General features: G+C 45.6%; 1 protein-coding gene across 3 annotated transcripts in view; it reads right to left on the bottom strand.

The window, feature by feature from the left end:
* Positions 1–20,707, bottom strand: part of LOC147903266 (uncharacterized) — an 87,093-nt gene that overhangs the window by 30,631 nt on the left and 35,755 nt on the right. For all 3 annotated transcript variants that reach the window (XM_087373027.1, XM_087373028.1, XM_087373029.1), the window contains one exon: positions 9,201–9,371. In XM_087373027.1, coding sequence (XP_087229153.1) covers positions 9,201–9,371 — 171 coding nt within the window. The remainder of the gene's footprint in view (positions 1–9,200; positions 9,372–20,707) is intronic.

Below are 20,707 nucleotides of genomic sequence, written 5' to 3'. Positions count from 1 at the left end.
AACGTAATGCCTAAATTATTGTTATGATGTATATGTGTCTTCACGAACCAAAATTCTACATTTAATTAAGTAAGAGCTATACGTAAGAAGCGCGCGTGCACACACACACACACATAGCAAGGAATAGAGAAGAGAGAAGCAAGGCAGCATGTGGTGGGGGAAGAGAGAGAAAAAAAGAAAGTTTATTAAAGTCTTCAGAAAACCAATGCGTCTATGAGACTATACGACTCCTGATACAACAAGCTGAAAGGATGGAGCTACTAAAATGAGCATCATCACGCATGCTAGATGCTAAATGCTACATACTCATAAAAACATCGGTACTACCTTGACAATCCCGTTTTGCATTCACACTTGCAGAGCTTTTGCTGTCATTTTTTTGGTTGGCATTTACACCTTTGCAACCAAACTTTTGAGCAGCCAGATTATTGCAATGATAGCCTTGAGGCTTTGATACTTTTACGCACTCTCCTTTTTGGGGGATTTATTTATTGCAACACTTTGACCAATCTCTACCAGGTTCATAATGAAGCCGAGGTTGGCATTTCGAGAAAGTATTTAGACAATGTTAAGATGAAGGAGAGGGACATCATGCATGCCTAGTTAGTAGTCACAAAGGTCAAGGACTTTAGAGAGCAGCTCATCAATGTTGATGAGACTGTACTATATCCACAGGTTGTGTCCACAACACTAAATGGACTCCCTGAGTCTTACCAAGGTTTTGCTATAGTGGCCATGGGTAACCCCAACCACTACTCCTTCGATCAGCTTGTTTTCTTGCTCCTGCATAGGGCTATGCAAACCAAGCCTTTGCCACAAATCACAGAGGCAAAGGTAAGGGGTACAAGAATTTCCGCAAGCCCAAGCCTTCAAGTACCTCTTCTCCCTTGGCTTATGGGAAGAGAAACAAAGCCTTGTAATTATTACAAGAAGCCTCGTCTTGACTTCTCTAAATGTCAGAAGCACATTGCTTCAGAAAAGGAAAGAACTACAACAAGGTCTTGCAGTTACAAATTCTCATGCTGTCCATGAACATATTCATGAGGCAGCAAACATGGCTCATGCTGAGTGAGCATTTGGTGTGACCTGTCACTACAATCCAAAGAAGTATGCTTCAACTTTGTCAATTTTAGATTCAAAGTCACACTCGTATTTTGACAGTGGTGCTTTTGAGCAAATTACCTCCATCAAATTTCTAGTTCACTCCACGAGTGATGCTCCACAGGGAAGCATTGTCACTTGTGCAAATAATGCCTTATGGGATTATCCACTTCTATGTCAAGGGATACAATCAGTCTATTGAAAATTATGTATGTTCCAAATATCAAAAAGAATGTAATTTCAATCTCAGCAATCTCCAAAAATGGCTTTCAGATTATTTTTTACGATTATCCTTCTGTTGTGTCTGACAACCGACAAGACAATTGTATAGTACCAATGGCACACTTTCCAGAGATTGTACCGCTATGCCAAACACGCTATTAGAGAACCAATGTAGCTGCTGAATCTGTCATTTCCGATACACATTTGTGACATGAGGGATAGGGACTTGCAATTTTGGTAAAAATGCATTCCAAGGACATGGTGGTAGACATCCCACAAAACATGTTTGTGAGGGCTGCTTTGTTAGGCAAAATGCATCGGCTCTCATTTCCAAAAGATGGGACTGTTGGTGCATCCAAGAAGTTGCATCTCGTGCTTAGTGAGTATGCACGCTGATGCAGACAACATCGATTGGGTGCTCTTTATACTTTGTCGCCATTGTGGATGACTCACTAGACATACACGGATTTATCCTTTGAAGTCCAGTCTAATGCCTTCTCTTGCTTCAAACACTTTCCTTCCATGCTTGAAAACAAGAGTGGAGACAAGCTCTTGACCCTTTGCTGAGAATGCACCTTTATCTTGGCTGGACTGTTAAAAACAGCCGTCAATAGAAGCCTTCGATGCATTTGTTTCCTTGCTGCCCTTGTTTGAGTAAAACACAGATTCAGATCAGATTGTGTACGATACAAATCCAAATGCTTCTAGCAGCGTTTAGCATGATTTGCAGCCACTTGATTGATGATCATGCTATGGAATAGGCAATTGCAAAGGACAATGCTGTGATTAGACAGAAAAAGCAGTCCCAAGGTGGCTCTTGGAGACTTTAGGGACAAAAGCAAGCTGAGTCCTTGGCTGCCCGCACCAGAGGTGAACAAAAACAAATGCATGGCAATTTACTTGATGTTGCATTGATTACCACTGCTTGCAATGAAGAACCCTTATACATAAGGATGCATTTGATGGCAGGGAATGGATGGATGCCTTGAGAGCTGAACTTGATTACATTCATGCAAATGGCACATGGGAGTTATGTGACTTGCCAATTGGCAAACATGCCATAGGTTTACAAGGTAAAGCGAAAAATTGATGGCAACGCAGACCACAAAGCCCGCCTTGTTGAGAAAAGCTATGCACAGCAGCACTAGATTGACTTTGAGAAGACCTTTGCTCCCACTTCATGTATCACGACCATTTGATATGTCACTACCATTGCATCACATAGGCATTGGGAGGTTCACCAACTTGACATTAAGGCAGCTTTCCTTCACGGTGATTTACTTGAAGAAGTCTATGTCTACCAGCCTCTAGGCTTTGAGGTTGAAGGCTCTAAAATTCAGGTTTTCCGGCTGAAAAAGACCCTCTATGCCAGGCACCTCGGGCATGGTATGCCAAAATACGTGCCATAGATTTCACAACCACCTCACAGAGGCCGAGTTTTATGTCTAGAGGAGTGAATAAGATTTTCTGATTTTAATTCTCTATGTGGATGGTATGCTTACTTCTGGGCTACATACACAGCAAACTGCAGCTTTCAAAGCCGATTTTCGGAAATCGTTTGCCATGATAAATATGGGCTGGCTGCATTATTATCTTGGCATCCACCGTGCCAATTTTGAGGGGAGAGGGGGCAGGGGGGGGGGGGGGGGGAGATGTACAATGATGAGCCAATCCAAGTATATTGGACAGCTCTTACAACGGTTCTAGTACGAGGATTGTAAGCCAGCTTATACACAATTAGTGCTTGGCTTTCGTTTCTCTAAAGACGGAAGTGACCCACTAGATGCTACCCTTTACTAGCAGGCTGTGGGCTGCCTTATCTATTTATGTCTCACCAGGCCTGATCTGGATTCTGCACTATGCAATCTCTAAGTTTAGCAGATTCATGCTCAAGCCTAGTACACAGCTTTGGTAACCATGAAACATGTCTTCCAATACTTGAAAGGCATACCACATTTGGGATTGTTAAACAATGATAATCTTCACTAGTTATGAATGCTTTCATGGATAATGCTTGGGCTGACTGTTACGACACCCATGTGTCCCACAATGCCAAGTGTTTCATGCTTGGCTCTTCATGCATTTGTTCGTTTAGCAAGAAGCAGCCTACAATTGCTACTTCCAATTGTGAAGCTGAGTACATGGCAGCCTTCACAACCACTGTGGAGTGTGCTTGGCTTCGCAAGTTACTTATAGATCTTGATGTCAGCCAGGCATCTTCTACCATGATCTCACCGATAGCCAGAGTGCTTTGGCAGTTGGTGTAATCCTATCATTCATGTGCATATCAAGCACATCGAGGTGCACTATCATTATGTTTAGAGTGATTGTCGCAGTTGTCCCACGTTCCCACGGAGGATAACTTAGCAAATCTCTCACGAAAGTTCTACCACGACCGAAGTTTGAAGCTTTTTGGCAAGCTTTACACTTGGTACCATTTGTTACATGAATCCGCTTCCCTATACCATCATAGTTACTATATCCATCATGGGCACATACATGGAACTAGGATATAGCTTCCAAGTATACTTGAGATGTATCCAAGATACTTCAGCCATACCATGGAGGATGATTTGTTGACACTTAGCCCTAGCATGGCCTTGTAGGCTAGTTAGGACACTTAGTCCTATTAGGACGCCTAGTATACTTATGACAATTTAATCCTAAGTTGACTTTGGTTGACTTTGGGCCATTATCCACATATTCATTTGTACTTTCATATTATCCATTTGCAAGTACACTTCAGTTCCTTCAACTTGGAGTTTGCTCCCTTGGATTCCAACCCTATTCCATTGCTCCCCGCATCCAACAATGAGGTCGAAGATCTCTTGGGAGAATCTCCCTATATCGACGTATCTCGAGCAAAAACATCTCAATGCGTCTCTGGTTTGGGAAGTCCAATCCTTTTATGGATCTGGAAGAGCCACATGCTCCAACAGAGCCAGTGGGACCACAATGAGTGCTTCTAGCCATCTAGGATCGAAGGTATAGAATAGCGAAGTGGTTTTTTCTCGTACACAAACCATATTAATAGATGGCTGTAATAGGAGACCTTGCCTTGGAGCCCCGCATTAAAGCGCAATTGCTTAGAGCAACAAGTTTCATTAAGATCATTACCAAGTTTTGGTCCTACCTTTGTCCTAGGAAGATAGACTTCGTAATTCTTTCGACTAGTCGATCATGGTGGCCTACTAATTAGCCCATGACCAATGCAAATGCAGAGAGATAGCCTCTGTCCCTGTTGTGCTGCAAGAAATCTACAGACAATCGCACACTACTTTTGGAGTTGCCTCTCAGTCCAAAGGATTGTAAAGTTTATGAGAGCAAGGAGAGAATACATACATTGAAGAAACCTTGATAAGCCCTAGAACTAGATTAAGTTCTAGAGCGAGTCATAAAATAGTGCCACATGTACAATGCAAAAAACAAGCCATAGGACTACTGATCCATATAAACTCTTGAGCTCCCAATAGATTCAAGATACATAGAGACTATATTCCACCTAGCAATAGACTTTGCAAATACTAATAAAGTCTTTTATGAAGTCTAAACCCTCTTCCTAAAAGTATCTTTTGACAACTAGCCTTGCCTTGTACTTGTCAATGGATCCATCTGCTTTGACTTTCTTCTTAGACACCTGCTTGTATCATAGCACAAGGCAGAAAGTCCACAAGGTCCCAAGTGTCATTCTTAATAATGGCATCCATTTCTTGTCATCAAGACATGCTTCCAATGCACATGCTTTGCTACTTGAGTAAAACTCTTGAGGGTCATCATCATCCAGCACATGCATCATGACGACTGCATTTGCACTTTCCCTTGACTGTTGTAATTTGGTTGGTCACTTCCTTCGACCTTGAAGAACGTCACGCAATTTTGGATCCTCCATTGTCTTTAGATACTAAGAGTTTTCTTGCTTCTTTGGGTGCTGCAATTGTTGCCATGTCGTTTCTTCACCTGTGGAAGCAAGACTTGCTGCTGTAAATCCTCTTTTTAATCTTCAAAGTGTTCACATTTAGATACAAAGGTTTGAAATCATCTTCCACTTTCTCCTCTTCATCTATCTCTACCTTTTTTTTCCAAAAAAGAGACTTCTATTAAGTATGGAAAAAAGTCCAAGAGCAAAGCTCAATGGAAAAAAATATTATGCGAGGCATGTGAGAAAATCCAAACCAGCAACCTGAAACAAAGCGAGAAAATAACCAAGTTTGAGGCTGAAAGTGCCACCTCAAGCCTATAGGGGCTTCCGAGAAGAATGAAGAGCCGCTCCACCCCTTCAAAAAAACCATTCCTCCTGGTGGAGGCTTCTTGTGAAGACCCCTGCATAGTCCCTCAAATGGCTACCATTGTGTGTACTATGTCCATTCAAATACTAGCCAATGTGTGTGTGGGGTGTACCTAGAAACCATCCAAGGCCTCTGTACACCTAGATCTCCAAATATGTCACGCTAATATGCTTGCTAGAATCTCCCACGAAGTATCCACAGACGCATACGCAGGTCTATACAGGGAGCCATAACCTCGTCTAGAGAACATGACTCAACCAACAGACGCCGAATCGTAAGAGCCTATGAAGAGTCATGTCTCTTGTCGAACACTTGATGCCGAAAAGCGAGAGCTATGCTATAGACCTCAAGTCCTGAAGAAAGGAGAATGCATAAAAGTGATGGTGCTCTAGCGATTCCCTTCCAAATAATCCTCGCTTATCTGCAATCTCATAAGTATTGCTGAATAGACTCGTATACAAGCAATGAAGACAGGTGGAATCAATCCCTCAATTGGTTCACAACAAACCCTCCATGAATAGAAAGTGTCAGGAGGACGTAAAATTATGGGACTTTTGATTTGCAACTCCCGTAATTTGCACGTGACTGCCTTGAGCCTCTAGGGCGCAAGCGTCCGGCCATGGGGCGAGACTTGGGGAATTAAAATTCCTAGTGGGCCCTTGGAAATAGTGAATGTGTGCCCAATTACTAGGCAATTAATTCCTAGGGCCAAAGTGCAACAAGGGGCCCAAAAGAGTGGTGCAATTTAAAAAACTGCTTTGAGGGACCAAAAGAGTGGTGCAATTAAAAAACACTGCTTTTTGGAGCCTAGGGCTTTAAAAGTGGGGGGGGAGGGGTGAAGCCCTTCTTTGGGGGCAGTTGGCCAAATCATTTCCAAAGGAGCCAGATCATCACTTTCAGGTGATCCAAACCCTGCCAAGGAACTTCGTTTTTACCCCAGGGGCCAATTTCAGGTGATCCAGAGCGTGCCAATGAAATTTGTTTTTACCGACGAGCCAATTTCAGGTGATCCAGGGCCTGCCATGGAAATTCGTTTTTACCCAGGGGCCAGTTCCAAGTCAGAGCCTGCCAGGGAGATTCGTATTTACCCACGTGCCAATTTCAGGTGATCCAGGGCCTGCCATGGAAATTCGTTTTTACCCAGGGGCCAGTTCCAAGTGATCCAAGGCCTGCCAGAGCAAATCGCAATTGATCTAAGGGCTTGTAGCAAGTGGCGATTTCTACCAGGGTGTCTATTCCAGTTTGTGATTTGCTTTTGGGCTCTTCCAGGCTGTTCTAGGTGCCTGTGATTGGTTCTAGGGCTGTTCTAGGAGTTCTGGACTTGAGCAGGCTGCTCCGGGTGAACTGCAACTTGCTTTTTCAGGCTTTCAAGCTCTGCAAGAGATTTTGACCTGATTTCTAGAGCTTTCTAGGTGTTGTGGCTGGTTTTGGTATCTTTCCAAGCGTGGGTGTTCGCTTCTAAGCTGCTCTTGGGACTGTGCCACGGCAGAATCGGCTGATCTCCATAGGATCTAGGGTTTTCCAGCCCAGGTGACCTTTCTTCTGTGGATTCCGGGTAGAAGAAGGCTTGTCTTTGCCTGCTTCTGTCATTCCCTGATTGGTTGCTGGCTAGTTATTGCGTTTGGGTTTCCTTCCTCGCGAATAATGGTTGATTTATGGTGTTGGGCAGTGGCCAAGGAGGCTGTAGATTGAGGCAACCCAATGGGAAGTGTTTGGTTATTTGATTGCACCAGAGTTTAGCTGTTGAGGGCATTGTCTTACAGTTGTTCAACCGTGTTTGGCTGGTTGGGCACTTGGATGTGCGCTTGCAGGAGTGGTTCAGACAGTGGATGCTATTGGGGTCTCTGTCGCATGCTTTGGTTGGCTGAGGATACAGGATTGTCTAGGTTGGGCACTTGGATGTGCGCTTGCAGGAGTGGTTCAAACACTGGATGCTATTGGGGTCTCTATTGCATGCTTTGGTTGGCTGAGGATACTTGATTGTCTAGTGATTGGATGCTATTCGCCATTTGAAGTTGAGCAAGGAATTACACGGTGGGTTGGAAGGGGAGTCTACGAGTGTTGGTTTGCCAGTGGTGCAGCTTCCCAGAGACCTTTGTAATCAGTCGCTTGGCTTCAAATGAATGTTAAATAAATACCGCAAGGGGCACCAACATTTGGGGCCAATCGGTGTCTTGTTTCTGAGTGGGAGCGCTCTAGCTCCCCTGTGATTTGTTCTAGGGTGCATATTCACTTGTCTATTTACTGTGTATGCTGTATTTAAGTGGATCCTACCACCCTTTAAGTTGTTGACAAAAGTAAAGAGTGATTTTTCTATTCCTAAGGCATTTCGAGAATCTAGATCCCTAGCATTACTAACGATGTATCGAAAGAATAGGAGGCTCTTCTCTCAGTGCCCTGCATTCATCCATTCCCACTCCCCATGATTCCACTGCAAAAAATTTATGAGAACCCCTCCATAGAGCCAAAGCCTCTATGAGCCCAAGGGAATGTGACCTCGGTTAGGGTCTAGGTACCATCCAGACTCCAAAAAACAGAACTCCACATGACCTACAACCCTGACAGGCTAAAATGCAATATGCAAAAGAATAACATCCTCATATCTATAAATGTCCCCAAAGTGAATATCAAAGATAAAGACATCCTCGTCTGACCCTTATAGCCCCACAACGAGAAGCGATCTCGTAAATGGTCCTAGCCAGGTGTCCCTAAAGAGAAACTTGCAACCGAAATAACCCCATCCAAGGGTATGGCTGCATCAATCTGCTCGATTCTCCTTGCACTTCCTCTAAGGTGGCTTACTAACTGGAATCTGTGATCATTTGGAAGGCATCTGAAAATCCTCCAAGAGGCTATAGAGGAATCCGTTTCTTGAAACCCGAAAAACCGCACTCGCTCTGCCGTGTTCTTTTCAAATGATAAATATAGCTTCAAAGATTAAGAGGATGTGTCCCCCACTATGATTGAACTTTAGGATAGGATTTTGATAAAAAAAGGAAGATGTGCCTTAATGATGAAATTGCTACAGCATTCTTTTTTTTTTTAATCTAGATGAATCCGGAAACATGCCCAAACTCATCCTCTAACAACACAACACATAGTGCAATTTCCATCTCATGATAGTCACTCGCCAGGTTAAAAACCATAAACTCCATCACGCATAGCAAGCCAAGCTACTATGACATCCCCACCGACGTCATCAACACCCAACAATGGGTGTAGACCAAAGTATAAACATATGCTCTCACACATACAAATCTACACAGCCACACATACTTGAGCATCCATTTATACAAAGGTCTTCGTACTAAGTTCTATCGGCACTGCGAAGGTGAGGACGGACTCAACTGTGACAAAAGCTAGCACTAAAGGAGAAGGCTAATCAAGAAGTAGTCCACATTCTCTTCATTCAAGCTACAATTGCTTGTAAAGACTATAAAATGTAGCACGTGTATTTATTCCACAAAATAAAATGTAGCCCGTGTATCTCAACTGCTACAACAAACAACCTTTTTCTTTTCATAAACTAAATCCTGACTTCTAGCATTCAAAGTAGAATCTCGTGCAAACTCAGAAACCATCTTAACTTACAGAATTGCCTTTAGGTTTGGTAAAACTCTGATTGCTTGAGAATCTTCTTGAGCCATTATGTTGTTGATTGGCATTAAAAGCAACAATCGGAGGATTTGAAGGTCTTTCATCCTCAGAATCAGCATTTTTGTGCCTATGTTTTTGATGCATTGAAGTGTATTTCATGTCGCTCTACAATCAAATGCACATTCATCAGCTGAAGGTAACATTACCTAGCTATAAATTTGCAAACAAACAACAAGAAAATACATGGGACAGCCAATTACAAATTCAGTATGCAGAGACAAGATCTGTTAAAATAATTCTGTATACTTCACATTCATGGCAAAGATGAGATAAGCCAAGTGCTTAATACATCCCAAAATTGAAATTATTGAAGGAGAAATTATAGAAATAGATTTGCCTTTGTGTCATACGATCATTGACATCTACTATTGATAATGACCTAGGTAAAGCTCAAAAGATTCTTTGAAACCATTTTACTCTCAAAAATAACTCCAAACAACAAATGTACATCAACATAACCTAGCAGTCTTTCAGTAGCATAAAGGAAATAGACATATGGAGACCAGTCACCAAAGCAATGTCAACAAAAACTAATGATATTTAAACTCCTAAAAAGAATACAAGCATAATGCATTTGAAGTCTATTGTAACATAGTAAAGGGAAACAATTTGTTTGCCAATGGTCAAAGTGACATGCCTTATCAACAACCACCCTCGAACCTAGTTGAAAGCAAAAATTCATTGACAAAAGAAAAGAATTCCTTGTAAAGACGCTTTGCAATGTCTGATGTCCGTTTACACAAGCTCTACTTATTTTCTCTCTTTGCACATACGAGTATTATGCGTTGCTTTCAAAGCATCTACCACTAATGTGGCCCTAATTGCAAAATACTTGAAAATATCGTGAAGGACTAATCTGCTCCTAATCATGGGTGTGGATGTCACTCATGCAATAGGAGTTTAATCTCCAAACACGTAAGAAGAACGGCGAGAATAGCCGCTTATTAAACTCATGCTCCAACATCGTCTATTGCGAGCTGCATAGCTATCAGCATGAACTGATTACCGTAATGGCTCACAATTTTGTTGGGGCACTACATGATGTCAAAGAGCTGGTCCTTGAGTGTCACGCAAGCGGCTTTCGGATTGTCGCAGTGTAAAGAGGAAAAGGGGAGAGGGAAGAAGAAAGGAGAGAAGGGAGAGAGAAGGAGAAGGGCAAGAGAGAGTGAAGGGGGATGGAGTGGCAAACACAAAGGCACTACTAAGGAGACAAGATAACACCCAAAGACACTCTTGAAAGAGAAGAGGGAGCTTGAAAATATCGTGAAGGACTAATCTGCTCCTAATCATGGGTGTGGGTGTCACTCATGCAATAGGAGTTTAATCTCCAAACACGTAAGAACGGCGAGAATAACCACTTATTAAGCTCATGCTCAAACTTCGTCTATTGCGAGCTGCATGGCTATCTGCATGGACAGATTACCGTAATGGCTCACGATTTTGTTGAGGCACTACATCATGTCAAACAGCTGGTCCTTGAGTGTCACGCAAGCGGCTTCCGGATTGTCGCTGTGTGTTTCCATGAGAGAAACAGGGAAAGGAGAGACGGAAAAAGAGAGGAGAGAAGGCGCAGAGAAGGAGAAGGGGAAGAGAGAGTGAAAGGGGATGGAGTGGCAAACACAAAGGCACTACGAAGGAGACAAGATAACACCCAAAGACACTCTTGAAAGAGAAGTCCTACGCAAATCTGCAGTGATGAAAAAGCTATCCCAACGGGGGGCTCTGGAGGGAATCCAACCTCTACTGCTCAGCTGATATCTCCTGGCATTACCAACCGTGAAATGAAAGAAGGGAATCCCCCTCTCTCAGTGCGCATGATCTACCCACTTCCACTCTCCTGGGTCCCACTGCAAGCACTTGATAGGTGCACCTCCATATAACCACAACCTCCACAATCCCAGGGCCAAGAGCAGAGAGATGGGATCTAAGTACCATTGCAAGCCCGCTCCATGGTCCACAAAACCAACAATCCTGACAGGCTGAAAGGCAACCTCTAGAAGAAGCTATCCCAATGGGGGGCTTTGGAGCGATGAAGAAGCTATCCCAATGGGATGCTCTGGAGGGAATCCAACCTCTACTGCTCAGCTGAAATCTCCTGGCATTACCAACCGTGAAACGAAAGAAGGGAATCCCCCTCTCTCGGTGCCCATGATCTACCCACTCCCACTCTCCTGGGTGCCACTGCAAGTACCTGATAGGTGCACCTCCATATAACCACAACCTCCATGATCCCAGGACCAAGAGCAGAGGGTCGGGGTCTAAGTACCACTGCAAGCCCGCTCCATGGTCCACAATACCAACAATCCTGATAGGCTGAAAGGCAACCTCGAGAAGAATATCATCCGTGGATCTAGAGACTATACCTCCATCCCCAACGTCAAAGACCAAAGCATCTTCCCCGAAACCTCGAAGAGCGATCACCTGTAGAGGAACTGCTGTCCTCGAAAAAGCTCAGCCTGAGATCTAAGGAAGATACTCATAGCTTCTACCACAAAGAGAAAGAGAAAGGGGGCTAAAGGGCATCCCTGACGAACTGATCTGGAAATCTGAAACCTGTTACCCCTTACCCCTCCAATCAAAACTTGGCTGTGGGCTGATTTGTAAAGGGAGGTCACCCCTCTAATCCATGCATCTGAAAATCCAAACCGTAGAAGAGTGTCCTCAAGAAAACCCCAGTCTACTCTGTCATAGGCTTTCTCAAAGTCCAGAAGTAGAACTGCCAACCTCTGCCCCCTCTGCATAGTCCACTCTGTGGCTTCCCAAAAGGAAAATATATTATCAAATATGCTCCTGCCATGCACAAAGCCTGTCTCAGTATCATGGATGAGGTCTGGAAGAAAGGGCTGCAACCGGATGCTGATCGCCTTGGCCAGGATTTTGTACAGAGTGCCCAAAAGAGCGATGGGTCTCCAATGGGATACAAAATTCATGTTGCCATCTTTCGGGATAAGGTGTATGAGTCCCTCGGTCAGTGAGTCAGGCATCTCACTCGAGTCCCAAATGCCCTGCAGGGCTGAAGTAATATGATCACCTATCATATCCCAAAAGGCTGTTAAAAAAGGGGGAATAAGACCATCGGAACCAGGGCATTTACCCTTATAAAGAGCGAAGAGAGCACTCTTGAATTCTGTGTTGGTAAAGCGTGCATCAAGTGAGCATATCATCTCTGGTGTGACCAACATAGGTAAACTCTGCCAAATCTCATCTCTAGCCACATCTCTGGCCTAAAATCAAGATCTGCTGAAAGAAGGGAGGCATAGAAAGTTGTCGCTAAGTGCATGACAGTATCCAAATGAGACTGCAAAACGCTATCAGAGTCAATAAGCTGCCTGACAATCTCTCTACTATGTCTGGGATCAAGTGTAGAAAAAGTGTTTATTGACTCTCCCTCCCATTTGTATCCAAAAGGACTCCCGTGCATGGAAGACATACTCTGCTCTCTGATCAAGCAATGTCTGCAAGTAAGCCCTTGCCGTAGCAAGGCGCTCCTGTACCCAAGCATCAGATGGTCGTTTCTGCTCCTCCCTCTGCAAGGCTGCCAACTGCCGGCGGATACCAATCTCCCGCTTGAGTACCTCACCTCGCCGAGCACTAGCAACGCAGTGATGAAAGTCGCTGATACTGGCAAGTGCTGTGGCCACATGTGAAGGACCGGCAACCCCCGCTGCATGTGAGAAACCCAGATCTCCAATACTGCCTCTGTGAGGGTCTCATCCGTGTATAAGGCATCGGGGATCCTGATACTGTGAGACCGTCCTCTCAGATGGGGCCCTGACATGGACAAAACTACCGAAAAATGGTCGAAAGTAGAAACACCAGGTGCAATGCAAACTGTCCCCCCTCTATCAAGAGCCCAGCCCAGTCATCCACATACAATCTGTCAATCCGGGCATGGATAGGCATCTGCACCCTATGGTTCGACCATGAAAACAAAAGTGACTGAGACTGAATATGAAATGCATCATCTGACCAAACATCTCTGCCACTGAACTTAAACAAGAAGGCATCCCAAGCTGCTCTCTCAAGGGAATAAATACCACCGTCTCTGCCTCCTTGTTTATCAGAAGGTGCCTCAACCATGTTAAAGTCACCTCTAATAATCCACATGCCAGCCCACGAGAGCAACTCTTTCCAAAACAGAGCGCGGTCCCCTCTGTTGTTCGGAGCATAGAGGTTGAGGAAACCAACCTTACGTCCGTCAATCAAAAGTAAAATCAAGTGGGCCCTAGAGGGGTTATTGTACCGTGTCCAATGATCAGAGAGAGAATAGAATCTGAAACTGATATGCATGTATCTCCTCTGGTTCCTGCAGTGAAGGGGGAAGGGGCAGATTTGGAGATGGGGAGAGAATAGCAGAACGAAGGGAGAAGAAGGGGAAGGAGAGAGGAAGAGAGAGAAGAATGAGGGGATAGAGAGATAGAGAGAGGGAGAGAGAGATAGTGTGATTGTAGGCAGCAGGTAGCAGGAAGGAGGAGGGAGAGTAGATAGGATTAGATGTCACATCAAAAAGTCCCTTACAATCCTTTTGGGTTGACTTATATAGTCCCCCACAGTTCCCACATTTCCCCTACTATTCTCCCATCTATTTCCCCCTTAAAATCCATCTTTTTCCCACCTTCATTACAGCCATCCCTTCCCGAAGAATTATGACACTAGGCAATCCACAAGTGGCAATTGTTTCTTTTTGGGTGAAGCTTGTATTTCTTGGTCGAGCAAGAAACAATCTACAGTGGCTACCTCTTCATGTGAAGCTGAGTACAAGGCAGCTTTCACAGCGACAGTTGAATGTGTTTGGCTGCGTCGTTTATTTGCTGATCTTCATTTTTCATTGGAGGGTTCTTCTCCAATTCTCACCGATAGTCAGAGTGCTATTGCAGTGGCAAAGAATCCTGTGTTTCATGCTCGCACGAAGCACATTGAGGTTCACTATCACTACGTCAGAGAGAAGTTGCATGCAGGAGAGATCAGCATGATCTATGTGTCAACACATGACAATGTTGCAAACATTTTCACCAAAGCACTTCCACGTGAAAAGTTTAAGGCATTTCGCAGTGCCCTAAACTTATCTCCTTTTGGTGATTGATCTTTTCCTTGTACATGACATTGGCACTGCAGGGGGGGTGTTAGAATTATTGCTATATTAGTAGTGACCAATGTAATGTAATAAGTAGGCTAGAGGCACTTTTCCCTCACTTAGAGGTTTTTTCCCCTAACCACAGTTAGTTCACATTTTTGCAACTAAGCTTTCAGCTCTTATGCTCCTGCTCTTGTTCTCTCATTTGCTCTCTATCTCCCATTCTCACAAGCAAAACAAAATCAGAGAGGGGGAGAAAGAACAGAGAACACACACACTAGGGCCCAAAAATAAGGGCTGGACCCCCCCAAAGGTCTTTATTGCAGTAGAATAAGCTTTGTACAACTGGATCATAAAAGAGCATTAGGCTAAGTACAACTCTTGAATGAATCTAGGAGCATTGAGGCTCTTCTTTTATAGACTTAGTCTAGCAAAAAGCTAGATGACACATCCAGAACTGCTTACTCCTAGCTTTACATTGAATCACGTGCACAGGCACACGAAATCACCTCCTAGCCGATCTCGGACCAAAAGAAACTGTCGAACTTCGAAGTGCCCTAAATTTTTTTTTTTTTGAGAAAGAGACAGGCCTAGGACTGTGCGGGCCTAGGACTGTGCGGGCCTAGGACTGTGTAGGCCTAGGACTGTGCGGGCCTAGGACTGTGCGGATTGCCCAAGCCTAGCTAGGATTGCTAGGATGGTCCGCCGGCCCTAGCTAGGACTATAGAACTTGACTAACTAACTAACTGACTAACCACGGTTTATAGTCAACTAACTCATAGGTTAACTAACCTTAGAAAAAAAAAGATTAGGGAAGAAAATAATCTAAGGTGAATCTAGGGGCGGAAAGCGGTGGCTGAGCCGGAGGCGGGAGATGGTGGCGGAAACGGTGACAGTGGCGGAAACGGTAAAGGTGGCGGAAGTCGATGACGGTGGCGAAAACGGTGACGAGTGACGGACAAGTCGGAAGGCTAAGACTGAGGTGCGGGCGAAAACGGTGAAGGAAGCAGACGGAGGCGGAGCGATGGGCACGACGGAAACTGGAAGACGGAGCGATGGGCACGACGGAAACGGTGGCGGAAGACGTCAGGCCGGTGGGGATAGCGTGAAGACAGCGAATCACCGACAGTCGTGAACGGAACGGGATGAGGAAACAGACGGAGGCGGAGGTTGTCAGGACGGTGGCTGGAACGTTGGCGAAGGTAAATCGCGCTTCCGTTTGAATGTAACGATTTTAGCACCGTTTGAAATCCTCGTCTCTCAGCTATGGCGCATTACAAACCTTCGCAGAGTAACGGAATGCTCGGCTCCATGTATACTTCCGCTCCTCCTGCAAACGCCTTCGAGATGGTGCAGAAACGAGTCTGCCATTCTTCCTCCGTGGTGTGATTGTTTTTGGCGATGTCTTCCTTCCACGATAGGCCCGGGATGAAGCTCTGATACCAATGCAGTGAAGGGGGAAGGGGCAGATTTGGAGATGGGGAGAGAATAGCAGAAGGAAGGGAGAAGAAGGGGAAGGAGAGAGGAAGAGAGAGAAGAATGAGGGGATAGAGAGATAAAGAGAGGGAGAGGAAGAGAGAGAGAGTGTGAGCCTAGGCAGCAGGTAGCACGAAGGAGGAGGGAGAGTAGATAGGATTAGATGTCACATCAAAAAGTCCCTTACAATCCTTTTGGGTTGACTTATACAGTCCCCCACAGTTCCCACATTTCCCCTACTACTCTCCCATCTATTTCCCCCTTAAAATCCATCTTTTTCCCACCTTCATTGCAGTTCCCAATGCAATAAGCCAAAAAGTCCTGCCTGAAAGCAACTTACTTAACTTGGAGCAATCTCTGACATCCAGTTTGTGTTCCTGAAGAAAAAGCATGTCTAGGGAACCACCTGAAACACCTGGATGGAGCTAATTCTTGATCAGCTGTCTATGACGACGATGAGGGATGCCGCCCAATCCCTGTATATTCCAACTGGCTATCCTCATCGGCGAGAGGAAGCGGGTTGGAATACCTTACCCGACCTGGTGGCAAAAAAGAACCCTCCACCGGAGCTGACCTCCTGCCATACACACAAGGTCCCAGAGGAGGAAAGTCCACAGGTGAGAGAGAGAAAGATCTCTCAAGAGGGATGCCGATAACTGGCTCTCCGAAAGTGCAAGGTAGAAAATCATCATCTGGGAGGTCAGAGAAGTCCTCCGGAGCGGAAAAGGAGTTCTATTGAGCCAGTCCTGGGGAGGGGATGCGAAGGATTCCTACCGAAGCAGGGATAGAATGTAAGACCCCCTTCCCTCTATCCATAGAAGGAGGCACCTGTACTGAGTCTTGATCAAGAAGTGTTGTGAATGAGGTGCCAACAACCTGGGCTGCTGAGGAAGGTATAGCTTGATCCTGGGGTGGAGTCGAACAAGGCTCCTAAACACTAGTCTCCTCCCAAGGCTCCGAGGGGATAGCCTCCGAAGCGGTGGATGTGCAATCTGAAGTAGAGGGCCTAACCTCGACCGGAACCCACCGTGGGCCAGAGGTGGTGCAGAGTGCAAAAGTGGCTCGAGTAGCCTTAGGAAGGGAGGAGCCCATGTCTGAGGCGGTGCCTGTGGAGCGGTAGGTCCTGCTCCTGCTTTCTGTCGTAAGCTGGTACGAGCTGATTGCTTTCTAGGTCTCTTTTTCTTGTTTGGGCAATGTCTAGCGACGTGCCCCGAGGATCTGCAAATCCTGCACTGGTCCTGCCAACCTGCAACCTCAATTTCTGGCGAAAGAAGGACCCATCGGGTCGCTGTAGCATGATGTGGTCATCTCAAATATTAGGGTCCTGGACAATGACCCTAACCATGGGTACCCCATCCATCCTGACCGCCTCAGCAGTCGAAGAGGGCTCGCCAGAAAGAGGGGGGATCTTTGCTACCACACCAAACCTCTCTCCAATAACTGAAAGAAGCCGATGATAAACTGAGGGGAGACCAGGGAACCTGATGAAAATAGAAACTCCCTGCTTGTCCTCTTCAACTGGGTCAAAGCCCAGTTGAAAGGGAACAAAAAAATCCTCTTGTAGCCTAGAAATAGAAACCCGGCCTCTAGCAGGTCTCTCGTAACGTCCGGGGAATCTAGCCACACCTGAAAGAAACCTTGTCCCAACAAACGAACATCCTTAAGGTGGGGGGCCAGCTCCTGGGGAAGTGCCGCAAGCATCCAATCTCTAGCTTGTGACCTAGAGGGGTGGGAGCCAGGAATGCGTGCAAAGAGAGTCGTGGAACACTCATGCTCCAAATCCTTTTGCAACTGCTATAGCTCGTCTTTTGAGAAAGTGATGGTTCTCGTGGCCGGTGTGGGCGGTAACGGATTGATTGAGTGGGAACCCATTCGTCAATCGAGGTGGAAAATGCCGATTCAAACTCAAGTAAGAACTTCTCCGCTTTTCTGAAGCCCAGGAGACCCCTAACGGAGAATAGGGTACTCCATATGAGGGGAGAGGGTGAAGGGAAGGAGGGAGAGAGAGGATGAGTAGAGGAGGAATCAGCAACGGGATAGGGGGGGCAGCAAGGAGGAGGGAGAGGAGAGGAGGGGGGGATAGAGGAGAGGAGGAGTGGAGGAGAGAGGGGGGGGAGGGCGGAGGGCGGGGGGGAGGCAGCGCGGGGGGGAGGCAGCGCGCAAGGGGAGGTTGCAGCAGCGCGGGAGGGGCTGCAGCAGCGAGGGAGGGGAGCCGGGGTAGGGGGGAGGGGAGGGAGGAGAAGCAAGGAGGGGAGGGAGGAGGCGGGGGGAGCAGCAGGTAGGAGGGAGGGGAGGGGAGAGGCCGCGAGCGGGGGAGGAGGCAGCGCGCAGGGGGGGGCTGCAGCAGCGAGGGAGGGGAGTCGGGGGAGGAGGCGAGGGGAGCAGCAGGTAGGGAGGGAGGGGAGGCGGAGGGACGGAGGGGAGGGAAGAGGCTGCGCGCGGGGGTGGAGGAGGCAGTGCGCAGGGGGGGCTGCAGCAGCGAGGGAGGGGAGGGAGGAGAAGCAAGGAGGGGAGGGAGGGAGGGAAGGAGGGCAGCAGGAGCAGCCAGCAGACTGCTCAACATCTCCATTTTTGGGATCAAGAATGTTGAGAATATTAAAGACCATTGAAAGAAGCAAATAAGTATAATATGTAAAACAATAAAGTATGATACAAAGCCATACAAATAGAGATGAGCTTACCATCCCCATTTTGTCTACATACTTTTTGTGAATCCTGGTTCATTGGTTCACTATTTGCATTGTATGTCCTTTCTCATCTCCTGAGGCAACTTCTTGGCAATAGCATCGAGGGCTTGTGTGAGGTCAGTGGTGTACTTGACCTTTCACTTCTGTTCATCGCCTTCTACAATCTCCCACAAAGGTTTATGGATAAACCAAATCTTCACGTTGAGCATTCAGAGGGCATAATTCATGTCATCGAGCTAATCCTCCTTGCTCATACACGGGGACTATTCCATAAACTCAAGCCATGGGTTGAGTCTTTCTGAGCATTCCAACTCCCATGGTCACTTTGCTTCTTCCTTACCTCCATAAAAATAGGGCGTTTTGACCCCTCTTGATACCTACAACAATTTAATGAAGCACATCACTACAAAATTAATATCTAGACTAATCCTAGTCTTTGTAGACATCTACACCAAGCAAACCAAAGCGCACGTCAAACATTAATTCTCTGGCTAACAGAGGTCGACCCTCTTTGACCATAATAAAGGAGCTTTGACCAATTGTCGTGGCATCTTGATTATAACTGAATCTCTCCATCCGAGATTGGAATATCTTCATTGACTAAAGTCAACCCTCTTGGTCTAAACCGAATCTCCCTGATCGAAAACAAGCCTTCTTGACCAAAGTCAAGTGTCTTTGACAAAAGTCAATGCTTTGACTAATTAAAAGAACTCTTTGACCATAACTAAAATAAATAAGAAACTCTTTAACTATGGTCAAATAAAAGGTCAACTTTGTACTTTACTTGGAATATTTACAGCTTCATGACATCCCCTCGGGTTCTAATCAGCTTGATAACCTCAACTGAAAAGCCTCTTTGTAAATATCATGAACTTGTGGATAATCAAACCGTGAAGAAACAGCCTTATCGAGAATGCAAATGTATGCAATGCATGCAGAATTTGAATGCCATTGGTCCTCCAATGGGGAAGAGCGCCCTCGTGAGAGTACTTGTTTCTATTTCGACCTACATGCAAGGTGGGTGAGAGATGGCGGATGAATGCAAGATAAATAGCATGCTACATGAGATTCACAATGAAAGGGAGACACTCTTTTATTAATGTCCCTTGTCACTCAAGTTCCATCTTCCCATTTACACCTACCCTTAGCCTATGACCCATGCATCTACCATTCAATGCACCATAATACAACCTTCCCTTCCTATTGCCCCTAGGCCTAGGCACGTGTGTGCACATTTTTATTAATAAAATGAATGTCACATGGCTAAATTCGATGCCGTCTAAAGCACTGGCTCCAGCTTGACTACAAATTGATGACCTCATCCCTCAAAAGTAGTACATGGGATGCTCCATGGCTGGCCCACCATCATGTGGCAAGGTCCCAACCTGTGACTCACTCCTAGGACTCTTGGTTTACAACTGGAGGATTAGACAATGACTATGTATGGAAATCCCCATGGGTCCAACAAGGTAAAACCTCAAACAAAGGACTAACAATCATTTAAGGATGAACTATCCATGGCAAAGAACCATTACTGACCACACACACAAAAATTCTTAGTTGAAGATGTGTCGGCACGGGCAGAGGAAGCGACTATTCCCTAATTCCTCCTAGCCAGGGATTCGCCCCAACATGGAGATGCTTGATCTCAAAGGGCGTTAATAATGACTCAGAGAATGAGGAGAACAAGACTAAGGAAAAAACGTGGGAAGAGAGGAAAGAAATCCTTCATTTTGGAAAAAGATGATCACATGGCACTCAAAGAGGGCTCAAGGAGGGTAGACGTGGCTCTGATACCACATGATGGAACAATAGCAAGAAGACAATGGAATGAAGCAAATGGAGAGTGTTTATTAAAGAGTGGAGAGCCTAATATATAGGCACCAAGATACATCCAGTGAACATCATAGATGATGTCATATTAGAAGCCACCAAGATCCTATAATCATGCCACCATCTCCATGAATCTCTCAATCACACCTAGAACCTTCTACAACCAAACCTAGTCACACTAACCAAAGCCCCATTAACTGCAAGTGCAGTCAAGCCCTCTTGGTCTCCTGCCTCATCATAACCAAGCCTCAAGCTTCCGTAATTATGACTGACGTAACATTCCCTTCCCCTTAAGAATGGTTTACATCCTCGAAAATAAAATTGGAAAACCTCCTCTGGAGATTGCTTACCCTTTCCCATGTTGAACTCTC

Source organism: Dipteris shenzhenensis, chromosome 3, assembly GCF_047967505.1.
Source record: "Dipteris shenzhenensis isolate YYH24624 ecotype China chromosome 3, Dip_SZ_1.0, whole genome shotgun sequence".
In the NCBI taxonomy this organism is placed as follows: domain Eukaryota; kingdom Viridiplantae; phylum Streptophyta; class Polypodiopsida; order Gleicheniales; family Dipteridaceae; genus Dipteris; species Dipteris shenzhenensis.
The sequence above is the reverse complement of the archived record's forward strand: the minus strand, read 5'-3'. Positions and strand labels throughout refer to the sequence as shown.